At 39.4% G+C, this 2270-nt stretch overlaps 1 protein-coding gene across 2 annotated transcripts in view; it reads left to right on the forward strand.

Moving 5' to 3' along the window:
- LOC121238382 (beta-galactosidase 8) overlaps window positions 1-2107 on the forward strand; it is an 8575-nt gene extending 6468 nt beyond the window's left edge. For both annotated transcript variants that reach the window (XM_041135232.1, XM_041135233.1), the window contains exons 15-20: window positions 20-129; window positions 280-393; window positions 658-759; window positions 933-1144; window positions 1214-1550; window positions 1642-2107. In XM_041135232.1, coding sequence (XP_040991166.1) covers window positions 20-129; window positions 280-393; window positions 658-759; window positions 933-1144; window positions 1214-1550; window positions 1642-1791 — 1025 coding nt within the window. In that variant the 3' untranslated portion in view covers window positions 1792-2107. The remainder of the gene's footprint in view (window positions 1-19; window positions 130-279; window positions 394-657; window positions 760-932; window positions 1145-1213; window positions 1551-1641) is intronic.
- Window positions 2108-2270: the final 163 nt, after the last annotated feature.

Here is a 2270-nt window from a genome sequence, read left to right on the forward strand (position 1 = left end):
AGATTTGGAAACTTTGTAGGGAGTGGAAAAGGTAATAGTGGCAATGCTAAGGTTTCAGAGGATATCCCCATTGCACTTGTAACTGGGAAGAACAAAATTGATCTGCTGAGTTTGACTGTGGGACTTCAGGTCAGCCTTCCTGCATTCGTTAAATAAGGGGAAGTTATTGTTGTAATAGTAATCTTCAAGCTAAATGGGTATTATTATTGGTTGAACAAGTTTCAGAATTCAACAAGTCTTAAGTTATTTTTAATGCATAAATCAATATATTTATATTAGAACTACGGAGCTTTTTTTGACAAAACCGGAGCGGGGATCACTGGTCCAGTAAAGCTAAAAGGCATAAAAAATGGCACCACTGTCGACCTCTCTTCACAGGAATGGACATATCAGGTTCATTATTTATTTCCTTTATTTTTATTTCTATTTCAACATGTCCTGATTTTGGTTACCAATAGATAGGAATCCTTGAAACAAAGAATGGTGTTGTTCCACCGGCTAGGCGATGAAGAAACTGAATTCTCAATTAATTCATTCAGAATCAGTAGTTATACAGCTCCCTAAATGATATCTCATTTTCTGTTCATGTCTCTCCAAATGGATCAAATGCAACAACATTCATTGTTCCTCTTGTTTCATCTCTCATTGTGAGTGCAGGTTGGACTCAAAGGTGAAGAATTAGGTCTGCCCAGTGGAAGTTCTTCGCAGTGGGATTCAAAATCTACTTTACCCAAGAACCAACCCTTGATTTGGTACAAGGTAACATCAATTTTTTAGTTATTATTGGTTATCATAACTTATTTTGTGACCAAGGGAATCGCAAATGATTGGTTAACTCATAATGACATGCTTGACCGGTTGTCCTATTGTCCGTATCCACCTGAAGTGGATTCTAGTCAAATGCTAATCAAAAGCTATACTTCTTGATTCAGACAAAGTTTGATGCACCTGCTGGGAGTGACCCAGTTGCACTAGACTTTACAGGTTTGGGGAAGGGTGAGGCATGGGTGAATGGACAAAGCATTGGGCGCTATTGGCCTGTGTATGCCTCTCCAAATAGTGGCTGTGCTGGCTCTTGCAATTACCGGGGACCTTATGGCTCATCTAAATGCCTCAGGAACTGTGGGAAGCCATCTCAAACACTGTAAGTGCCTTACAGAGAATCAAATGTTCAAAAGTGAAACGTTTGATTCTGATATCTCTGATCTCACAGGTACCATGTACCCCGTTCATGGTTGCAATCAAGTGGCAACACTCTTGTACTGTTTGAGGAAATAGGTGGTGATCCAACAAAGATATCTTTTGCCACAAGACAGATTGGAAGTTTGTGCTCACACGTGTCAGAATCCCACCCATCACCTATAGATACATGGAATACAGATTCAACATCAGGAAGGAAACTGAGGCCTACAGTATTGTTGGAGTGCCCGAGTCCTGGTCAGGTGATCTCTTCAATCAAGTTTGCGAGTTTTGGGACTCCTAGTGGAACTTGTGGGGGCTATAGCCATGGCCAGTGCAGCAGCAGGAGGGCTCTTTCCATTGTCCAGAAGGTGTGATATTGCTCACTCTTTATAAAATCCCGTGTACCTCTTAAAATTCAATGTATAATGGGTTTATACTGACAAGTCTGAACTCTAACAGGCTTGCATTGGATCGAAGAGTTGTAGCATTGGAGTATCAGTTAACACATTTGGTGACCCGTGTAAAGGAGTGACAAAGAGTTTAGCAGTAGAAGCTTCCTGTACAGAGAGGTCAGAGGCGTCCTCAAAGACTTCGCTTTATGGAGTATAAGACTAGTAGTCACACAAGTCTCTAATTTAATAAGCTTTTTAACTGGTTATCAAGGTAAAAAGGATTCCAATCATAAAAAACAAAAAGGTGTCTCATAAGCCATATACCTCATTGCATTCTTGCTACCGAATATTGCTACCGAATATATATATATATATAATATATATCTCGATCTATTCAAGGAGAAGAAAAATGATAGGAATCCTCTGGATTCATGTGTAATGTGCTACTATAGATGATCCATATATTATCAATTCAACAGTATTTTCCACTTTGTAGAACGTTCCTACTGTTAAAATCTTATAAGTTGTGTTTATGGCTGTTGTTGGAGCTGCTAACTCAATTACTGTAAGCCTTATAGCTAAGAGTGATACTACATACAGTCGTGGAATGCTTAAACAATATGTAGTCGCTTTGATTTGAAAAGAGTGAGGTCCATAATCTGTAAGTGTGACGGACCTGCATATCCATGTACCAGA

The sequence above is a fragment of the Juglans microcarpa x Juglans regia genome, chromosome 7D (genome assembly GCF_004785595.1).
Source record: "Juglans microcarpa x Juglans regia isolate MS1-56 chromosome 7D, Jm3101_v1.0, whole genome shotgun sequence".
Classification (NCBI taxonomy): Eukaryota; Viridiplantae; Streptophyta; class Magnoliopsida; order Fagales; family Juglandaceae; genus Juglans; species Juglans microcarpa x Juglans regia.